The sequence below is a fragment of the Musa acuminata genome, chromosome BXJ3-1, assembly GCF_036884655.1.
Source record: "Musa acuminata AAA Group cultivar baxijiao chromosome BXJ3-1, Cavendish_Baxijiao_AAA, whole genome shotgun sequence".
Taxonomy (NCBI): Eukaryota; Viridiplantae; Streptophyta; class Magnoliopsida; order Zingiberales; family Musaceae; genus Musa; species Musa acuminata.
Genome location: NC_088349.1, coordinates 10,311,490 through 10,331,785, shown reverse-complemented (window position 1 = coordinate 10,331,785; position 20,296 = coordinate 10,311,490). Strand labels below are relative to the sequence as shown.

The 20,296-nt window shown below is 38.3% G+C and overlaps 2 protein-coding genes and 2 non-coding genes across 8 annotated transcripts; 1 reads left to right on the top strand and 3 right to left on the bottom strand.

Moving 5' to 3' along the window:
* Positions 1-328: 328 nt before the first annotated feature.
* Positions 329-8,472, top strand: LOC103991523 (calmodulin-binding transcription activator 3). 5 transcript variants are annotated; one of them, XM_065136546.1, is made up of 9 exons: positions 355-824; positions 1,841-1,960; positions 2,528-2,643; positions 3,303-3,391; positions 4,895-4,937; positions 6,408-6,642; positions 6,714-7,040; positions 7,961-8,037; positions 8,130-8,472. In XM_065136546.1, exons 1-7 carry the CDS (start codon positions 785-787, stop codon positions 6,809-6,811), a joined length of 741 nt encoding a protein of 246 aa, XP_064992618.1. In that variant the 5' UTR covers positions 355-784; the 3' UTR covers positions 6,812-7,040; positions 7,961-8,037; positions 8,130-8,472. The 5 variants fall into 5 exon arrangements, with proteins under 5 accessions (XP_009409306.1, XP_064992618.1, XP_064992617.1 ...); XM_009411031.3 differs by having other exon boundaries at positions 329-824; positions 6,414-6,630; positions 6,714-8,037; XM_065136545.1 differs by having other exon boundaries at positions 6,714-8,037.
* On the bottom strand, positions 8,398-9,791 carry LOC103991513 (tubulin-folding cofactor C). Its single transcript, XM_009411004.3, has one exon. It carries the CDS (start codon positions 9,685-9,687, stop codon positions 8,584-8,586), a length of 1,104 nt encoding a protein of 367 aa, XP_009409279.2. The 5' UTR covers positions 9,688-9,791; the 3' UTR covers positions 8,398-8,583.
* A 419-nt stretch (positions 9,792-10,210) lies between these two features.
* TRNAM-CAU (transfer RNA methionine (anticodon CAU)) lies at positions 10,211-10,295 on the bottom strand. The gene is given in 2 exon segments: positions 10,211-10,246; positions 10,258-10,295. It is a non-coding gene; the product is annotated as a tRNA-Met (tRNA).
* A 5,080-nt stretch (positions 10,296-15,375) lies between these two features.
* On the bottom strand, positions 15,376-15,460 carry TRNAM-CAU (transfer RNA methionine (anticodon CAU)). The gene is given in 2 exon segments: positions 15,376-15,411; positions 15,423-15,460. It is a non-coding gene; the product is annotated as a tRNA-Met (tRNA).
* Between the last annotated feature and the right edge of the window lie 4,836 nt (positions 15,461-20,296).

The following is a 20,296-nucleotide window of genomic DNA, read 5'->3' as shown; positions in this document are numbered from 1 at the left end:
TGTGGATCCTATCAGCACCCGTCCATCTTTCCTTCCCGTCACCGATGCCTGCGTGAATGGACGGCTGAAACGTCAGTTGGAGCGCGGTGGCCCTGCTTGTCGATTGCAGAGGATCTTAGCAACATCGAAAGGTCATGGTAGTTGCCATTGCTCGACGACTGTAACGGAAAACGACGTCCGACGTGACCGCAACCAACTTCCCCACGGACACGTGAAACCAGTCTTCTATGCTTGGAGAGTCGGCTGGACCCACTCGTGGGGCCCTTTCGTGCTCCAATATCAAGGCAGGTAGAGAAAGGGTACTGGCCAACCGGTAGGGAGTGTTTTTGGATCCCGTGGCGACGCGTCGGTAATGCCACCGAGCGCGGAGGGGCGTTTCCGTCCGACGGACGTCCCATAAATCGCCTCGTTCTAATCCGCCGTCGTCGTCGTTAATGGCCGTCTCCAAAGACCACTTCCTCCTCCCCGTGTCCAACCCGGCGGGTCGGCTCGCTTCCTTGCTTTTCTCTCGCTCGTAACTACTCGAACGTTCGCCCTTTTGTCACCATCGGTCTCAGTCTTTACCCATCAACAAGCGTACCTTTTGATCGGTTTCTTGAACCCTAATTGGGGACCTTCGAGGAAGATTCGTTCGATTCGGTATTAGATTGGGAATCAAGCGGGCTTATCTCTCACGCTTGTGGTACTCGTTGGTCGGATCGGGCGTTCCGAATCCTTATGCTGCAAAATCTGTGGTTTTAAGGAACGAGTCGGCTTTAGGTGGGCTCTTGTGTTCGGGTGATTCATGGCGTGCGCCAGGAAGGGTGGATCGACCTCTCAGTTAGGTGTGTGTGGCTTCAGTTTTCTGCTTGTTTGTTCCTTTTTATTTCTTTACTACCAATTTGCTATTTGGATGGGCTAATCTGTGGTTCGATGCTTGGGTGTGATATCTCTTGGTTTCGGTAGGATTCGATGGCACCGCTGTCTCCTTCGTGTGCGTGCGTGTTGATTGGTGTCGGTGTTTGGTTGCGAATTTCCTTTGTTCGTTCGGTTCATTTGTAAAGCACAGATTGTGTGGCTTTATGTTTCAGAACAGTTTACTAAGCTGTTGTACACAATAAATCGTTGATGATTGTTTCACATAAATTTTTAGAGAGATGAACATATGTCAAATGCCCATTTCTAATATTCATTCTACTATTTAGTTATTGCATGTAACAGCATTTAAATTCTTATTTCAAGTAACTGGACACTTATACACTTGCTCGAAATTCTCTTGTTGGCAGTTCCTTGGGTTATATCCTGTTTGCTCTACTCATATGTTTTTGGAAGTGTTTTAGTTGTTATTGCTTCATGACAATGTTTCATTCTCTGGAGACAACATCTATGACAATAAAATAACCATTATAATTTAATTTCCTTAGTTTTGAAATACAGTGATTTGGTTTTGGATTTTACTTATGAGAACTGGAACTTCTATTGGCTAAAATGACCGTTCCTTGAATGGTGCAATCTTATTATTGTATACTATTATGGTGTGAGGACCCAATCCTTCCTGTGCCTATTTATCCATTTCTCGTATCTTCTTCTCTGTTATGGTGGTTGGTCATATTTTTGTTTAGTACTATGCAAGTGACCAGTACCAATTGTATGATTCGGTCCTAAATGTTTATTTAGCCAACATTCTAGTCTCTGTTTGACTATTATTTTCCAGTGATACACTGCAGTTTATTGTTTGATATCAACATTTGTACTGGTCCTGGAGAGACCGGTATGCCCATTTTACTTCCATTCTTTTGTACATGCTTGCTCTTTTTCTTTCTTCTTCTAATGATCAATTGATCGTATTTTGGATATACAGATATTGAGCAGATACTTGTGGAAGCACGACGTCGATGGCTACGTCCTGCTGAAATTTGTGAAATACTCCAAAACTATAGGAAATTTCGTATTGCACCAGGGCCGCCAAATAGACCTCCTAGTATGATTCATTTCAAGTTTTATTAATGTCACACTCGTTTTTGAATAGGTTTATTTTTTTTTGCAAATCTTTTATGTTTAGTGACAGTTTATGAACTCCATCAATAACTGAAATTTGTGTTTGCTTAAATCGGTCATTTATGAACTTGTTCATCACATTTACAAATATGTTGCTCTGTTTACTATTTTAAAAAATTAATAACATGTATGCATATATACTCCTCTCTGATTCTATATAACTAGATAGATATGTAAATAAGAAAATGTGGTATGTGCTAGGATATGTTCAAGTATCATTGTCACATCAAACTAAATGCATAAAAAGTCATGTCATTTTTTGTTTCTTTCTCTACTATAATTAAGTATACAGTTGTTAAATCGGACAAATTTTCTTTCAAGTTACTTTGTCGCAATTCATCATAAACCCTGTTGTTAGTTTTAGATGAACAATATGCCAATGTTGGAGATGGATATTATAATTACTGTCAATATAGAGAAGCATTGATCTACCATGTTTTCTATACATTCTCTGTATTGGATAACCTTACTTGTCTTTTCTTTGCTTCAGGTGGGTCTTTGTTTCTTTTTGATAGAAAGGTGTTAAGGTACTTCAGGAAGGATGGGCATAACTGGAGAAAGAAAAAGGATGGGAAGACTGTAAAAGAAGCTCATGAGAGGCTAAAAGTAAGTGAAATTTGTAATTATGTATTTTTTTATGCCCTTTTGATAGGTCATTGCGATTTTAACCAAAACATTGTTGTGTAAAACATTGAATATTGTGTCTTCTATAACATATAATTGTGTATATAAGCATGCTGTATATATGAATGGCTGTATATACATAATGGTATCTAAGTGGAACAGTTACCCATGTCATTACTCAGGAAATGATGTGGGCATGCCACAAGCATGATTTATGGGACCCACTTTGATCTACTTAAATGGCCTTTCTTATATACAAAGAACAGAACTTTAACATGGCAGATGTATCTAAACACTGCATGTTATTTTGAAACAAATGATACCATCAGAACATTCAGAATATGTGGAGGAAATCGAAGAAAGCTATATAAACATAGTTGTTTATGGGACATGAAAGCTTTTTGTTCCTTATCTAATATCATCTTCTGGATCTACCTCTATTACAAGCATCAATATTTAGACACAGCTTGTTTTGTTATTCTAGAAAATGTAAAGAAATTCCTTGACATTCCATTGATTGTCTTGACAGTTTTAAGCAAAAATGCTCCAGCCATTTTATTTTCTATAGTTTCCACCTTAAATTCTATTAGCTATTTTTTTAGTCAATAATTAAGATCCAATTAAACTGATTACTGTTCCAGGTTGGAAGTGTTGATATGCTTCATTGTTACTATGCTCATGGTGAAGAGAATGAAAAATTTCAAAGACGAAGTTATTGGATGTTGGAAGCGTGAGTTTTGGATATTATTTTTCATATTTATAGGTCATAAGTACCAAAATCATGTTCGTATTTTAATCCTCCTGCTATGTGCCTTCTTGACTGTTTCTTTTTATCTTGCACCCTGAGATCGAGCTTGGAAAATATAGTGATGCATGCTCTTTTATGTATAAGTGACAACTTAATATAGTTTAGGAATATTGGTGAACAAATAACAGTGAGGTGATCGTTATAAACTGAATTATTATATCATATGATATTCTATTTTATGACATCTGTTTACACATCCTACGAGTCAGTGCACTGTAGCATAGTTGAGAGGCCTTAGGTTGTTCTTCATGTGAGAATGTTTTGTATGTAGTTTAATATAATACATTAATACTTACTGAAGAATTTAGTTTTTTACAAAAAAAGAGAGTATAAATTGATTTAGCATATAATGTTGGAAATAGATATTAATTTAAAGCTGAAACTATTTAAGTTCTAAAAAATGGAACTTATCGGCAATGATTTGGAGTGATTGGCATTTGACAACAATGGCCTGTGATGAGCACAATGAAGAACAGGATTTGGGAAGGACTTTGGCACGATGTATTGTCGACTGATTTTCTCTTTAATTTGCTTATCAAGTTATTTGTAGACATTGAACTTTCACTTGTAGCTGAATCTTTGGCTGATTCAGCTAGGATCACTGTAGTCTGACAATTTAGTTAGTTTTGCTAGTTTTGGGGAACTTATGTACTTCTGTTCTAGCTTCAGCAGTTTTGGTGAAATCCAGAAGGATTAAATTTGTTTGCAGGTAAAACATTAAACATCCATAAAATTGCTTTAGTACTCAAGTTTATGTTAGAAGAAATTAGAATAAATTACCATGTTTGTGAAAATAAAAAAAGATCCTTAACTATTTTTAATGTTTTGGCTATTTGAATTTTAGAGTACTATTAATATTTTATGAAAGACAGCTGTGGTCTTCATACATGTAGTTTCAGCATGAATTATAAATTTTCATTGCATATTATCAACTTTTAGAGCCTATTATTCTGAAATAAAAAGCTTTTATTATTTTCTCCTTCATATCATGCTTTCTATTTCTTCAATAATGCCGCAGATGACTTTCTGTAAGACAATTATTAGTCTTCAGATGTCATTTAAATTGTTTTTAGCTAGATTTAAAATTATTGTTTTGGTTACTTTTTTCTTTGAAAATTTGTGGTTAAAAGTACTGAAACTCATTTGAAAGCTGTCAATTGAACTTTTTAAGTACTTTTCTATTTGTAATTATACAATGTTGTGTATGGATATGTGAACAAAAGAAACTTTACCATTTTTTTCTAATCTGCAAAGTGTTTGCTAATCTTCTCCATGGACATGGATGTTTGCAAGTTGATTGTATGACCCAAATACACTGTAGGCTTAGTGGACATCACTCAGGTCACGTACACCAGTTTGTCCTGAATATCATCATAATTTTAATCTTAGACTGAAACAATTATTTTTATTGATCTTCTGTTGCAGGGACCTCATGAACATTGTTCTTGTACATTATCGTGAAGTCAAGGTTGTAATTCACTTTACTTTTCAACTAATTGCATTTGTTCTTTTCTGTCTTCAGTCTTTTGTAATGAAGGTCCTATAAATTATCTTGTCCATTCGATGTATCAGCTGGCATATATGATGCTTCTTCTGGTTATCCTTTTGTGTGTTAGAACATCATGAAAGTTCCACATGTTGAGTGGTTTCCTTTCTATTGTTTATCTTATGTCAGTTCTTAAACTGACTTGTATCAATATTTTGCATTATTATTTGTTCATGTGATTTGTGCACAGACTAATGCTTCTCTGTGACATTTATCATAACCTCCCTATATTTAGTGGCTTGGGCACAGCTTTTCAGGATATTTGTTTTGACAAGTATAATGGTTATGTCTACCTCTCACTGCTGTACTTTGGGCACAGCATTGTTTTTTAGCTACTTTGTCCTGCGTTAAGTCTACTTGATTTATTTTGTGGCCTAAATCCTTTTGCTTTTCTAGTTCTTCTTAGATCCACTATAATTGATTTAACACTAGACATATGATCTTAGTGGGATCAGTTAGTTCAGGTGGAATCCCCAAAGTTCTAGGTGCTGCTGGTTCTCCCAGTTTCAGTTGGAAACTCACATGGTAGGTAGTATTAGCACAGCATGGTAAAATACCATGTTGACACAAGGTCGAACCAGTGTGATTGTGATCTATATAAACCTTGTGAGCCCGACATATATATTCTGGAAACATTGATATTGATACCTTGCGTTTCAAGTAATTATGTTGCTGGCATGATATGTTTCACCCAATATGTGAATAACATACAGAAAGTAAAATCAATAGTCTGCTGAGTGAGTCTAGTTAATATCTCTAGGATTGGTCGGAATCTGGCTTGGTATCATCCGGAACCGGATAAGTTTTGGTTGAGTTGGTTGGAATCCAATGCTATTGCTAGTAAATTGATATGAATAGGAACGGGTCTGTCAATCCCAATGGATACTAATATCCTTAAACTGAGCTCTCCCAACCCAAACAATTAGGAATATTCAGCCAAAATGGATGGATCTCAGATCGGCCAGCTTTTAAAAAGCTGAATTTACCATCTTGTTGGTAGGTTGATTCTGTGACCAATATCATAATACGTGGTTGATTTTAATTTTTCTTGTTTTTGCCATCATGTTATGTGACTTCTGTTACAACTTTCTAGGTGGTTGTTTAACTGAAAGTAATTTATATTGAACATGTTCCTTCAATTCTTTTGCTTCTTTGGTATGTTCTTTTCATCTTGTAAATCATCATTTATACATAACTCTAATTGGCTGCTTCTCATTGACCCAAAGATTTTTACTGAATTAATTCAGAATTTCTTGTTAAAGGATAATCTTTTAATCTTTATAGCTTCGATTGATGTTTGATTTGTTTTAGCTATAATTCAACCTGGAATTGTTAATGCCTGATATGTGTAACATGGTCATGTGAACTGACTATCATTTGCTTGATTGCAAGCTTCAGGATAAAACAAGTCGAAGCCTTACTAGAGACGTTGAAGAAGTTGTGCAAGATACTCAAATGGATAATCCTATCGTTGAAGAAGTTGTGCAAGCTATGCAAATGGATAATCCTATCACTTCTAATTCTGCCACAAGCCAGAGTCAGCTGGCTTCACAATCTTTTGGCGTTGATAGCCCCAGTAGTGCACACACTTCAGAATATGAAGATGCTGAATTGGGTACATCTCATGGTACATTATCATATATTATGCATCATACTAATAGAACAATTTATTCAAATGTGCAACCTTTTCTTTTCCAGCATATCTAAAGCCAAATTCATTGCACCACATAGTTATCAAACAAGTTCCAGATACCACACTTTCATTGAGATGTGGCAGTATGATGATCGATGAATGATGGTTTTCACCTTTTGAACACATGCTTCTGTTCCATTGATAGCTTATGGAAACATCCTGGGATGAACTCCCGTAACATTGTCCAACAGCCTTCCAGACAACTTTTCAATCTTTGCACAGGCTGCCCAGATGGAGGTTCAAGACTCGAATCTTTGATATCTGGCATTTATATACATGTGGTCTCAGTGCACGGATAATGTCACCAGTTCACAAGAAAAATTACTTGGCAGGTATTACCAATATAAATTTTTGGCAACGTTTTACTTCTGCATATAACACCAGTATGCAGGAGTTTTTTCATTATTATGTTTTCATGCTTTGACTGTCTGCTGTTCTTTAGACTACTTGCTTCTCCTTTTTTTTTTTTTTTTCCCTTTGAAGAATGTCTTCCTTGGCTTCAAATAGCGCCTTTTTTGGTCTAAATGTATATGCGCAAGTTCCAACTTGTGGGGGCCCAACATGCTGCCACTAATTATTGCTAAAAGAAATGATAGCATCACTGCCTAATTATTGTTATACTTATTATGGGAATCTTATACATGTGTTCTTGATAGAAGGAAAGACTGGCAATTGGTATGCTCTTGATTTTTTTATTTTGTATTTCCTGAAGTAGACCAATATTTCAGATTGGATCGATTTGTTTTTCTTATTTTGTTATGAATCATCATAAACAGTATTATGACTTAGGGCATGTACATGCATGTTTGAGCAAAGTTGAATTTCCAGCAGAACTTTTATTAAGCAATAAAACTATTCTGTATCATCATGGAGTTTTAATGTCAGTGTTCTGCTCACCACAAGAATCAATCAGTTGTTTGCGGCATTATTGTGTGAGAAACTGCATGGTTGGCTTCTCCAAAACTAACAGCTGGTAAAAGCCTCAGCATCGTAGATGAGAAAGGGTTGTTTGCTAACTTTCTCATTTAGCAGCAGTCCTCAGCATAAAAATGAGAAAAGATTTTTCTTTTTGTTTGCTATTCTCTCATCACCAAAGGGCAGACTGTTCTCATTTCTTTGGGTGGGTGCATCAGCTGGAGCAGTGACAGATACAACAATTCCCGAGAACCCTTTTTCAAGAATACCTGCATATTTAGCATCTGCATATTGGCAAAGGGCATTTGCTGATTCATCTTGATTAGTTATGTTTCAGATGTTGCAGAACTGTGCCCCGTCGAGGTGGCCCATCGTGATCCTTCTCTATCTGCAGCTCGTATCTACAACTCCCAGGTTGCCTGTTATTTAAATGTTTTTCATATGTATTTACCATATGCTTGCATGTTCTTCGACATAATTTCCCTGACCGTTCATACGTTATGTAGGATATGCATGATAAATGGTTTGTCCACGAAGCTGGAGATGACGGTGGTGGTGACTTCATTGTTGAGCCGGGGACCTCCGTGAAGGCTTGGCCTTTTAGCTCGTGTGATTAAGGCTTTTGTGGCCTTAATGTTTGCTGTAGATTCTTTCGTTTCCTCGGGCCACTGGTCATCCGCCGGAACTCTTTCCTTTTACACGCCAAAACACACTACTCTTGAGGAGTTTTCTTGTTCCAGGCTATGTGACAGTCAGTAGTTGGGAGATTAAACATGATGCAACTTTGAATGCATATAATTCATCATAATAGCAAACAAAACAAAGGAAGATAGATCCTCCTTTCCTTCACCTCTCAATTGGCTGCCTCGCAAATGAATTCAACAAAGCTTCAAGACAAACAAATTCTTCAGTGTAAAAAGCAGATTAACAATGCTTCTTCTAAGCTGCGCTGCTGAACTACTACTGCTTATCTTCACACGGCTCCTCGGTGGCATCTGATGCATTCATGGTTTGCACACGTTCTTCCTCCGGTATCACAGACCAGTTCGGAGACTGCACCGCTCTTAACCACTTGAAGTCATCCACATTGGCCCAATTCCCCGTTTCCTCCTCCAGTCCGGAGTCTCTCAGCTCCTCCTCGATCCCTTCGTAGAACAGCCGATACGGTGCAAATCTCACTCCGCTGCTGTCCTCGATGATGGGTCGACTTCGGACCCGGAGATAGAAATCGGTCGCTCTGGCATGGTGGATTCTGATCTGGTGCGACGCCAGCATGAGCAAGCAATCGTTCACCTCTTCGATGAGGATCGATCCCAGAACAGCACCAGCAAAGACCCGGCAATTGGTAAGCCGGTGAATGAAGAGAGCCCGAAGCCGACCTCGAAGGTAGATCTCGCAAGAATTGAGGTCGGCGAGAGTGAAATCGCCCTCCCCCTCTTCGGAAACCCTAAAATGCTTGATCAAGATCGAGCCCTCCTTGTTCCGGAATCCTGGTGTCTCCCGGACGACCGCAAGATCCGGCTTTCCCGGCGCAGAGACCTTCGCCTCTTCGACTTCTTTGACCAAAAAGGTTGGATCCTTCTTGGAAGCCTTGTTTCTGAAAGAGAACTTTTTCCTGGGCAAAAGCTCGGAGTTTGCCGCCTCCAGTGACTCTTTAAGAGCGGAGATCGCCCTTAGGGAGGATCGGACCTCGTACGACGGCAAGAAGTAGGAGTTCTCGGCGACAAGCCGGTCCAGGTCGGCGATGGAGGCAGCCAACTTCTCCAGCTCGGGCTTCAGGCGGGCCGCCGACGCCGGGTCGGCGGCGAGGGCGCGGCAGCCCTGGAGGTCGGTCTCTATGGAGCGCCTGGATTCGGCGAAGCGGTCGAGGAAGGCGGACACGGACTCGAAGGCGGGCGAGGCGGCGGCGGCTGCGGCGCTTCGTGCGGCCGACTGCTGCAGGCGGGACTGGTGGAGGGTGGCCAGGCGGTCGAGCATCGCGGCGTGCTTCTTCTGGGAGACCGGATCTAACGTTCCGGCGGAAAGATGGTGCTGCTTCGATTCGGATCCTTCTTCCCCCTCCATCCCTCTCGATCAAGATCTCTTCGGCAGGCGAGGAAGGAGCGACAGCGGCGGCTTCGAACGAACCGAGAGAGCCTCCAGTGAATGCTTGTCAAATATAAACTGGGCTATCGGGGCTTTATGAACGCATTGTCGAGTCGTTAATTCGATGGATAGAGCTTTAAAAGCTGTGCTGGGCTCGTTAATAGGACTGACACTACGGCGGCATGCATAGGCTTACCCTTTGGGCTTTTTCGGCTGCATGGGCTCATATTTTAGATGGAGAAAGAGCTTTGAAATCTGTGCTAGGTTTCTTAATGATCCTACAGAAGCCCAATTTGTGGCCATCAGTTATAGATTGGGCTTTTGTAGTGATTTTTCCGATGAAGAGTTAGCTTGACAATTGTAGTGGGCTCCTTCCTTAATCGGCCTAACGAAACTCAAATTATGGCTGTCAGAAATAGATTGGGGTGGGCAAACTTAATATTAAGGAGAAATAGTGACTAAAAATAAAGGAATAAAAAGAATGTGGAAACAAAAACAATACTGGGGTGAGAGAGGCTCGAACTCTCGACCTCAGGATAACTTTTAAGCTATGAGACCTACGCGCTAGCCAACTGCGCCACCACCCCTTGTTATATTTGCTAAATTTATTTTATATATATCATAATTTTAAAAATATTGTAACATATTTCAGTTAATATAGTATAAAAAGATTCTCCTTTTGTTTAACAGAGGAGCAATCCGATGTCATATCATATCCTACCAGGCACTCATTATCACCCCAATATCTCAATGGAGAATCCCTAATATCAATATTAGTCGTAATGTGCTAATCGATACGTTTGATGTTTTAGTGGATATCCCATTAACAAAATAATGATTTCACATAATTGCTTTTTATAGTTCTCGAGTAACGTAAGCTTACATAGCTTTTTTATCTTTTGAATCTTCTAACCCTAGTAAATAAAAACCAAAGTTGTTTTGTCGAGTTCATCTTGATAGAAGATAAGATTTTCCTAACTATATGAGGAAATTTCTCTATTCTGTTGAGGAAAATCCTCTATTCTGTTAGGGAAATCCTTCCTCCTAATTTGTATAAATAGGAGAGGGAACATGTTAATAGATTCAAGCTAAAGCTATTTCATTTTTACAATAAAGCTTCTTCAATGATTGTTCTTATCTTCTATTATTTTTATCATGGTATCAGAGCCGCTTGCCTAGAGCAAGCTTTCTTCTCGCTGCCAATTCATCATTGGTATTGCCACTCTGCGTCAACGTTCGTTCCCTTCCGCTACGGCCACGTTCCCTTCCGCTACGGCATCTCTAGTGCTGCTCATCAGCATTGCCCCACTTTTCTTCCTCGTTGTAGCTATTTTCCTTCCTCTTTTGCTACAGCTTCCTCTTCTGCTACAGCTTCCTCCTCTGTTGCAGTTTCCTCTTTTGCTATAGTAGCATCACTGCAATATTGCTGTAGATTTCTTCTCTATCGTCGCAGTTGTCGTAATCGCAACCACGACCAACGTCATTGAGAAAAGCGAGGCTTCGCTCTTGCCTTCGGCCAGCATCCAACGTCGCTGAAGAAAGTGAAGCTTCACCCTTTGGCCAGCGACCAATGCCGTTGCATTCCTAAGAGGCTCCGTGGTCAATCCTCATCTTCCTCACTGCGGTAGTCTTCGCTGATCTGTCAACATTTGACAGACTTAAGGAGAATGAAGGGAACGCTTGTGCCATCACAGCAACAGCAATCGCAACAGCAGCAGCAGCGATCTACACTTATCTTACTCATGAAGCCTCTCGTTTGTAAATAATTCTTTGCATCGATCCAAGATTGGTATCCTTGTCAGGAGCACCATCTTGCGGGGGCATGATAGAAGATAAGATTTTCCTAACTATATGAGGAAATTTCTCTATTCTGTTGAGGAAAATCCTCTATTCTGTTAGGGAAATCCTTCCTCCTAATTTGTATAAATAGGAGAGGGAACATGTTAATAGATTCAAGCTAAAGCTATTTCATTTCTACAATAAAGCTTCTTCAATTATTGTTCTTATCTTCTATTATTTCTATCACATCTCCGATATAAGTTTTGTATGATCATTTGTTGAACCTTATTTTCTTCCAATACCAAACATGCGATAAGCTCCAATGCTTGCCCTAGTTTAGTTCCGAACCTCTAACATGTTAATTAGAATCTATAATAATATATTGACATTAGAAAAATGACCTTTTACGAAATCATTTAAAGGATCTCGCTTCGACTAAAGTAACCCCAATTTTGGGAGTAGCCATAGGAACTCTTTTCTTTCAATCCATGAAGCTTCTATTATAACTTTGGTTTTCATCCAACTTTTGAAGAAATCAGAGTGTTATTCCTTCCTCGATCAATCCTCCCGAGGCTACTTATCTGACATAGGCTTTCTACCAACTTGTCTCAACAAGTTCACAAAAGTGATACAAAGCATCATATCTTTTTTATTTTAGCTGTTACAGTAAGGAACAACTCTAACGATGCTTACATCGGAAGTCAGAGGTCACTTGAGAGGTATTTGATAAACTAGAATATGATTACAAAGCCCGATTGGGTTTATTGAATATAATGTCTATTTATACAAGTTAGAGGAGAGAATTTTTCTCAATTGATCAATGAGATTTTCTCGTGTAGTTTGAGAAATCTTATCTGCCATCATGCCCCCACAAGATTGAACTTTTATCAAGGATGTCGATCTTGGACTGATGCAATGAAAATAATTTATGGATGAGAAGTTTCGTGAGTTTGTTAGTTGATCAGCCGTATGTACATGAGGAACACATAATTGATGTTTGACAACTTGATCTTGCACGAATTGGAAGTCGATGGCAATGTGTTTCATATATGAGTGGAACACTGGATTGGCGTATAGGTATGTAGCTCCAACATTATTATAATATATTATACGAGTAAGGGTAGAATTGATGTTAAGTTCCTTGAGTAGATTCGTGACCTAATTGAGTTCTGCAGCAATGGTGGCGATGATATGGTATTCAGTTTCAGTTATAGACCACACGATTATCTTTCACTTCTTAGAACTCCAACTGATTGGATTGGCTCCAAGAAAGATAATATATCCCAACGTGGATATTCTATCATCAAAGTTTTCTACATAATCAACATCGACAAAGGTATGAAGAAGAAGTGAGGAGCGTTTGCAGAGGAAGAGGCCATGATTGAGGGTCCTTTTAAGATACTATAAAATTCATTTGATTATAGACCAATACATAATAAATGGTCGATGTATGAATTATGATAATTTATTGACTGTAAATGAGATATCTGGACAAGTGAGAGCAAAGTATTGTAAGGAGCCAAGTACTTATCGGTATTGAGTAGAGTTCGTAGCAGGGCTTCCATCACATAATTTGAGTAATTCACTAGTAGAGAGGTAAGTTGTAATCTCTTTTGCATCTTGTACGTTTATCTTTGACTAATAAATTATGAATATATTTTATTTGTGATAGAAAGATACCTAAAGACGTAAATGTTACTTTTACTTATAGAAAGTAGCTCAAGGTTTCTAGATCTTTGAGGAAGGATCAATTAGCTAATTTCTTTAGGAATACTTGAATCTCCAAAGGATCATTGCCCATGACAATAATATCATTCACGTACACTAGAAGATATATTGTGTCTCCATTTTGTTATCGTATGAATAACGAGGTATTAGGCTTAGAGTTGATGAAGCTAGCTGATATAAAAAATGAGCCAAGTGCTAGTCATAAGTGTCTTGCAAGCCAATCACGTGAGTGATGACACGTACTCTTTTTGCTCATTATTATTATGTCATTTTCTTACTTTATATTGTTTGATATGTATATATATTGTGATGTCTATAAATCTATGCAATGAGAATCAGATCGTGATGAGATCACGATAATGAGACCGATTCGCCTTTAAACATAAACCCTAAACAATTTCGATCATAGGTTACTCAAAAGGGATATCGAGATAATTGGTTAAACTAGTGTACTATATACCTCTCTATATGATGGAGGCGGTTGGTCTCATAGCTGCTCGTATGAAGATACTAAGGATACAATTTAGATGCTAATTAAAGAATGAGTTCACTGATTGATCCGCTCATTGAATGTTGGATGGTTGATGACGAATCATTGTTAGATAGTGATTTCATTATCCCAATGGTGTATCTAGTCCTTGGACTTGAGATACTAATAATGTCCTGTACCAGTACTCCTCTCTTTGATACCAGACTTATAAGTCTAGAAGTTCCAAATCTAGTACAACTAGTTATTGAGAGTGACTACCTATCTTACAAGAGTTATTGAGTGTTGATAGATGATCATCAACTTTCGCTGTCATGAGAGAAATATCTCATATGTTCTTACTCAAACAAATCTCTTACTAGGGTCATTTGGATTAAGAGAGAGAATTCTCCGGAGGAATCTAATTAGAGCGATTCTCGAATAGAAATCGTATGAGTCTAACAACACAATGCCCAATATACGGTGTTTGGGGTATTAGATGAATGAGATACTATAAGTACACGGTAACTGAGGATAGATAGGAGGAAACCAAATGACCATAGGCTAGGCCTTTTTTGTTGTCACTTCATTTTTCCTCTCCCCTTCTCCTCCTCAGCCAACAGCCCATATTTGGGGCGTTTGGAGATTTGGGTAATGATTCAATGAGTTTCTTCGCAGCCCCTGTTGTGTGGATTACCGTTAGAGAGGAGGATAGTTGACCTCCTTCATCATCTCCTATAAATCTGTAGGATTTTAGGGATATCCAATCTCCCTAGGTAAAACACTATATCGCATATGGTTTTTCAATTTTACGATTTTTGCACATCAATCTTCGCACGATGATGAAACATTTTTTTGTGAAAATCTGAAATTTTTCTTTTTGTTCTTCCGCTACACATGTGATGTAGCCCCTAGATTTTCCAACACTAAGTTCAGTATACCATACTCTTAGAGCTTGACAAAGTTCATAAATAGCTTTGTATAGTTTATAAACATGTCTTGGATACTGAGGATGAATGAATCCAAGAGCTTACTGCATGAATACGTCTTTATATAAAGTCCCCTATAAAAAGGTATTGTTAACATCTAATCATCGTAAATGTCTGTCTTTTGAGATGGTTAAACTCAAGATAAGTCGAATTATTTTTGGGTTTAATAATGAGTCTAAATATATATATGAAGTCAACACAATATCGTTGATGAAACCCTTTAATTACTAGACGTGTTTTATACTAACAACGGATCCGTTTAAGTTTCGCTTAATTCAAAAGACATATTTATACCCGATGATATTTTGTGTATGATAAAATAATACTAGAGTCTATGTAAAGTTATGGATGAATGCATCATATTTTTTACATATGACTTTACGCCAGTGTAGAGATTATTTAAACCGTCGATTGAGATTTTGGGCTCTTTGTGGAGCTGTTTTTACCACTATAAAAAACGTTGATGGTTCGGGCAAACTTAATAATTAGAAGAAATAGTGATCAAAAGTAAATAAATAAAAAGAATATGAAAATAAAAACTTAAATTATAGCTGTCAGAAATAGATTGGTTTTGGGCTATTTGTGAAGCTGTTTTCAGGACTATCATAAAAGTCGGTGGTTCCGACAAACTTAAAATTTATGAGAAATAGTGACTAAAAATAAAGGAATAAAAGGAATGTGGAAACAACAGAAATAAAAACTTATTGGGGTGAGAGAGGCTCGAACTCTCGACCTCAGGATAACTCTTAAGCTATGAGACCTACGCGCTAGCCAACTGCGCCACCACCCCTCTTGTGTTATATGTAGCATAACTAAAAATATATTATATTATATTTCAGTTAATATACCATTAAAAAATCTCCTTTTTCCTCGTACATAGTGTGACAATCCTATGTCACATCATGATCGATACTTTGTTTTAGTGGGCATCCCATTAATAAAATAATAATTTCACATAATTACTTTTTATAGTTCTCTTGAGTAACTTAAGTTTATATAGCTTTTGATTTTATGAATCTTCCAACGAGTAATTAAAATACAAAGTTGTTTTGTCACGTTCATCTCCGATATAATATTTGTAAGATCTTTTGTCAAACCTTATTTCTTCCAATACCAAATATGCCACAAGCTCCGATGGTTACCTTAGTTTGGTTCTGAACCTCTAACATATCAATTATAATCTATAATAATATATTGACATGAGAAAAACGACTCAAATTTTCATAGAATCATTTGAAGGATCCCACTTCAACGAAAATGACCTCGATTTTGAGAGTAGCCACTATGAACTCTTTTCTTTCAATCCATGAAACTTTTATTATAGCTTTGGCTTTTATACACCTTTCGAAGAATTCGAGTGTTATTCCTTCCTGGATCAATCCTCCCAAGGCTACTTTTTTAATGGGGGATTTCTACCAATTTGTCTCAACAAGTTCACAAAAGTGATAATGCTTACATAGGAAGTTATAGGTCACTCGAGGGATACCTGAAAAACTAGAATGTGATTACAAAGCCCGATTGAGTTTATTAAATACAATGTCTATTTATATAAGTTAGATGAGAGGATTTTTCTTAATTGATCAGCGAGATTTCCTCGTGTAGTTGAGAAAATCTTATCGACTATCATGCCTCCACAAGATTGAGCTTTTGTCAATGATGTCGATCTTGGACCAATGCAACGAAAATAGTTTACAGGTGAGAGGCTTCGTGAGTGAGTCTGCTAGTTTATCAACCGTATGTACGTGAGAAACATGTAATTGATATTTAACAACTTGATCTCACACGAAATGGAAGTCGATGGTAATATGTTTCTGTAGAATACTAGATTAGCATAGGTAGATAGCTCCAACATTATCACAATATATTATAGGAGTAACGGTAGAGTTGATGTTAAGTTCCTTAGCAAATTCGTGACTCAATTGAGTTATGCAATAGTGGTGGTTCAGTTGTAGCTCGTGTGATGTCTTTTACTTCTTAGAACTCTTAACTTATTAGATTAGCTCCAAGGAAGATAATATATATCGCCAAGATTGCATAGTTACTGTCTTTGCATAATTTGAAGGGGATGAGTACTATAGCATTGATGGTGAAAAGACTTATATATTGAGAAGTGCTATGGTTCATTGTGGGGACAATAACTGAAGCATCAGAGGTAGATGATGAATACATTTTAAGAATATGTATATGAGAAAGCAAGTTGAGAGTCGTTAGCTGTAGAAGGAGGGTAGAAGACAGATGCGACAAGGTGTAGTGCTTCTTCCTAGGGCACGACTGCGGCAATGACGATAACGTGTCAACGAAGCACAGAGACAACAACGATCATGGAGGAAGAAAGCATTGACGCAGATCAGTATCACCAGAGATAAGCCGAACAGAGGAGGAAGCCCATGACGATGTAGATGGATCGATTGAAGCTGGTCTCTCTGGACACTAAGTAGCAATCGTTGAATCTAGGTGCTGCACAAGGAGCGAAAGACCACGGGCATAAGCATCAATTACTAGAGCAACGACACCTAAATGTGCTTTAGTGTGGGCTGTAGCACGTTAGAGGACGAGGTGGCTACAGCAGGTGCCATCGCTATCGGATGAGGGGGTGGTCACTATGTGCACACCAGTGAGTGCGGTGCAAATTGGGCCCAGCGATCATCATTGACGGAGAGGTGGGTGTATACGAGCGTTCGACACAGAGTTAGAGATGTAGATTAGTGCCTTGGTAAGAAAAAGAGATGTAGATGTAGATTAGTGATCCTCGACGAGGTAGGCTAGCGATCACTTAGCACGAATGGCTGTCTCCTGGCGATGTAGGAGTGATTGAAAATCAAAGACAATGAGTGAGAAGAAGAGAGTGGCCCACGATCAATGGATCATAGCTGCTGGTGGAGAAGGTGTGGATCTATTGGCGAAGAGCGCTTCATCAATGAAGAGGAGGGGCAGCCGCTTATGTAGATACGATGACGAAGATGGGACGAGTCGCTTCGCTCGTGCTAGGCGCCATAGCAAGGAGATCGATGGAGGAGGAGCAGCTTCAACGTAGGTAGGGAACCGTTGCAGCTCTGCTGGTGATGAAGAAAAAAAAAAGAAGAGGAGGAGGCAGAGTAAGTTTGTCAGAGTTCCCTGAAATGGAAGGAGAAGACAAAAAAGAAGAGCACGATGGAGGGGCAAAGCCAATGCACGAGGAGCCACAAGAGGGTGTCAAGGGAGAACTCCTTTGTTGGAGGAAGAGCCTCAAGGGATAAGGGAAGAGGCGACAGTAGAAGTCACCTCGTCTAGGTGACTAGGACCTACAGTGGAAGTTGGTTGTCTAAGCGATCGAGACCGATGATTCATCTGAGGGAGTAGTGGCGATGGATCTCCAGAGTTTGGTGATGGGCTTTGCCAACTTGACTTCTACAACAAGAGTCAAACGCGAGAGAGAGAGAGAGAGAGAGAGAGAGAGAGAGAGAGGTGGAGACGAAGTCGTCTCGTCTAAACGATTGAGACCGAAGATTCAGAGAAGAAGATATGATAGTAGGCACACTAGTGACAAGGTGGATGCAGAGGATCTCGTTGATCCACTCCTCATCGGCCTTGCAAGTGTGATGTTGTCTTGCTGTCAACGACACTGATATAAGTGTGATGTTGTCTTCCCTTCCTTGTTGTGACAACAAGGAAGGGAAGAGAAATCTTACTTTAACACAAGTGCTCTAATATCATGATAAATATAATATCTATTTATAGAGGAGAGGATTTTTCTCGACGGATCAATAAGATTTCCTCGTGCAATTATGAAAATATGATTACAAAGTCTAATTAAATTTATTGAATATAATATTTATTTATATAAATTAAAGTCGAATATTTTCATCAAATACATTCCCCTCACCACTTCCTTGCGGAATAAGTTGGATCCACGAGAGTTGAAAGTGCATTTTGCTGAGCAACATTTGAGTTGAGAAATAAAGCAAGGGAAAGAGGCTGCATCGTCCAAACCTTACTTTTTGTCTTCATTTATATGAGATTTTTAAGATGAGTTGATTTTCCTCTCAATTTAGAAAACTTTTGATGGAAGCTTCGATCCAACTAAACTAAACAAGCTGCCACGTTCGTACGCAATATCTAACACACTCGTTCATGTGTCGATCTTTTCCCATAATCTTCTGCGATATAACCCGCACGTACATCTCATCCAACTCGATCAGTTATTTTAGTTAGCCATTAAGTTTAAACTTAACTTATTTGCTAGCAGTCCGAAAAGAGAAAACGAATCTCTGTTGGATTCGTTTACCAACTTTTGCATGTGATAAAAGAAAAATAAAATCAATCAATGTTAGTATTTTAGATCACATGCAAGAGTTGTGCATGGATCACAAGATCGGCATCTTCCAATCCATCTCTTGACACGTGAGCATGTGATCGAATGAACATGGGAAAAGCAAGCATCCAACGAAGGATGGCAACTCATCTCTCTCTCTCTCTCTCTCACACACACAGCTTTATCCGTGGATATTTTAATTGTATTATAACTGTAGCAGGATGGCGTTGGTCATAAGTTGATATGCTCTGATGAAAGATTGCTCCTTTGTAAATTGGGTTAGTAGGATGCCTCCTATGCAGATTATCTCTCCAATTTATTGCTTACGTCAATAGGTGAATTTGAAGGATTCAAATAATTGAAAACAATATTAGAGTAAGTTCGGGTACTTTACCATTTTTTATAGTGGTTTTCGATAATTGATTGAAGTAAATTGATATCTATTTGTGGGCCAGTTACGTGAAATTATTGGACGTGGAGAAGTTGATCGAATTATCGGACATTATGATCAACACCTTTGTCTATCGTAATTGTATTGATTTAATGATCGAAAATCTATGAAGGGTAAAAATCACGGATCAAACTAGAAATAATCCACTATAAGAATAATGAATATATAATTATCAATCTTTTGTCCAAAACCTTAGCAATAATCATAAAAGAATAATTAGGATAGAAGGATCATGTCACTATGCATAATATTCAAATTCTTTCCGAATAATCACAATAAAAATCTACTATAGATCTGATCAAACCTGAGATAAAAATACTACATATATGATTGAGAACAGCCTCTCTGTGTTGTCCTTGTTTTCTTCCATTTTCTTCTAATTTTTGGAATCACATAGTTGCAACAAAAATCTGTCTCGTTGCTATAGTTTTTCTTCCTAAAAAATGTAACCACCACACCCCCTTAATTTAGATCTAGGATTTAGAAAAAAAGGGATAGACGATTAAAGCCCACCCTGAACCTATGGGCTGTTAGCCCAACAACATGTTGAGCTAATAAAACGTTTGAGTTGGTGCAGAGTTAATTATGATTGTCATATGTCATTTATTATATTTCTTTCTAGATCCCAAATTTCATATGGGTATAAGTTTATTCAAGATTAAATTAACATGGACAAAGCTTATGCACTAAATAATCATCATCTTTTTTCTTTCTAGTAATCTTTTGCCGTGAAAAAATAGTAAGTACAGAGGCAAAAATGAGACCACCATCACATGGAACACATAACGGCTAAGCTCAGGAATCTACATCTACACATACTAATTATCTCTTCACGAGAATACCTTCAATCTTGTAATTATTCCTCGTGCAAAGCATGGGATTTG